The sequence below is a fragment of the Microtus ochrogaster genome, chromosome 10 (genome assembly GCF_000317375.1).
Source record: "Microtus ochrogaster isolate Prairie Vole_2 chromosome 10, MicOch1.0, whole genome shotgun sequence".
NCBI classification, from domain to species: domain Eukaryota; kingdom Metazoa; phylum Chordata; class Mammalia; order Rodentia; family Cricetidae; genus Microtus; species Microtus ochrogaster.
The window spans coordinates 60,781,058-60,782,120 of record NC_022016.1 but is presented as its reverse complement, the minus strand read 5'-3'; the positions used below and the strand labels follow the sequence as shown (position 1 = coordinate 60,782,120).

General features: G+C 43.7%; 1 protein-coding gene across 2 annotated transcripts in view; it reads left to right on the top strand.

Moving 5' to 3' along the window:
• Positions 1 to 1,063, top strand: part of Rhbdl2 (rhomboid like 2) — a 45,856-nt gene that overhangs the window by 30,589 nt on the left and 14,204 nt on the right. For both annotated transcript variants that reach the window (XM_005353281.3, XM_013348349.2), the window contains one exon: positions 357 to 469. In XM_005353281.3, coding sequence (XP_005353338.1) covers positions 357 to 469 — 113 coding nt within the window. The remainder of the gene's footprint in view (positions 1 to 356; positions 470 to 1,063) is intronic.

The window sequence follows — 1,063 nt, the reverse complement described above, 5'->3', positions numbered from 1 at the left end:
AAAAAAAAAAAAATTATTTTTTAAAAAGAGAAGAGAAAAAAAGAGAATGAAACAGAAAACAGAGTTGCCTGCTTAAAAAAACTAGAATGGAGACCAGCTCAGTGGTTAAGAAGGCTTGCTGCTCAGCCAGGAGGACGGTAACTGTGATCCTAAGACTCACATGGAGTGACCCACAGTTTTAGTGACTCCAGCACTAAATGATGCGGCACTTTCTTCTGGCTGCCACAGGGGCTCGCTCTCTCTGTCTATTAAAAGATAGGAAATAAGATTCTAGCACATTCTTAAGGAGCACTACCACATGCAAGTCTCCCATGACCACAGCCGCTTGGATATTTGACCGGTGTTTGTCTCTGCAGAGTCCAGCACATCGTGGGCAATCTTTTCATGCAGCTCGTTCTGGGCATCCCCTTGGAAATGGTCCACAAAGGCCTCCGAGTGGGGCTGGTGTACCTGGCAGGAGTCCTTGCAGGTCAGTGTTCTGGGGGACATGGATTCGACACGTTTGGGCTCTTGAGACGAAGCCAAAGGTAACAGATGCCTACAGTGAGCTTTTTGCTGGAGTCAATATTTACTGCACCCAGCATATGACATGCATAATTATAATATGCTAAGGAACATGGTAAGTATTAGAGATGACTGGTCTAGAGATTAGATATTAGAGATGTTCCAAGCACCTGAAGAAAGGTCACAGTGGCTGTCCTTAGATTAACCTCGTAGCATTCACACGATTCAAAACTGCAAACAGCTTGGTGTTTGGATCTTGAAGCCCCTGATCTGCTAGACCAAAGGGCCTGGAGAGTAACATGGCCAGATTTGTATTTAAGAAAGACACTTTGCTGGGTGTGGTGGTGCACGATTTTAACCCCAGCACTTGGGAGGCAGTCTTCAGAGCCAGTCCAGATCAGCCAGGGCTACATAGATATCTCAAAATAAATAAATGCTCTCATTTTGAGAAAGCTGTAGAGTGATATGAGTTCTAAGAAATGGTACCTTAAGATCCCAAATGCTTTGCTCGTTTGTCCCCATGTTGCCATCCTGTAAATTTTAATTTTTTTTTTTTTTT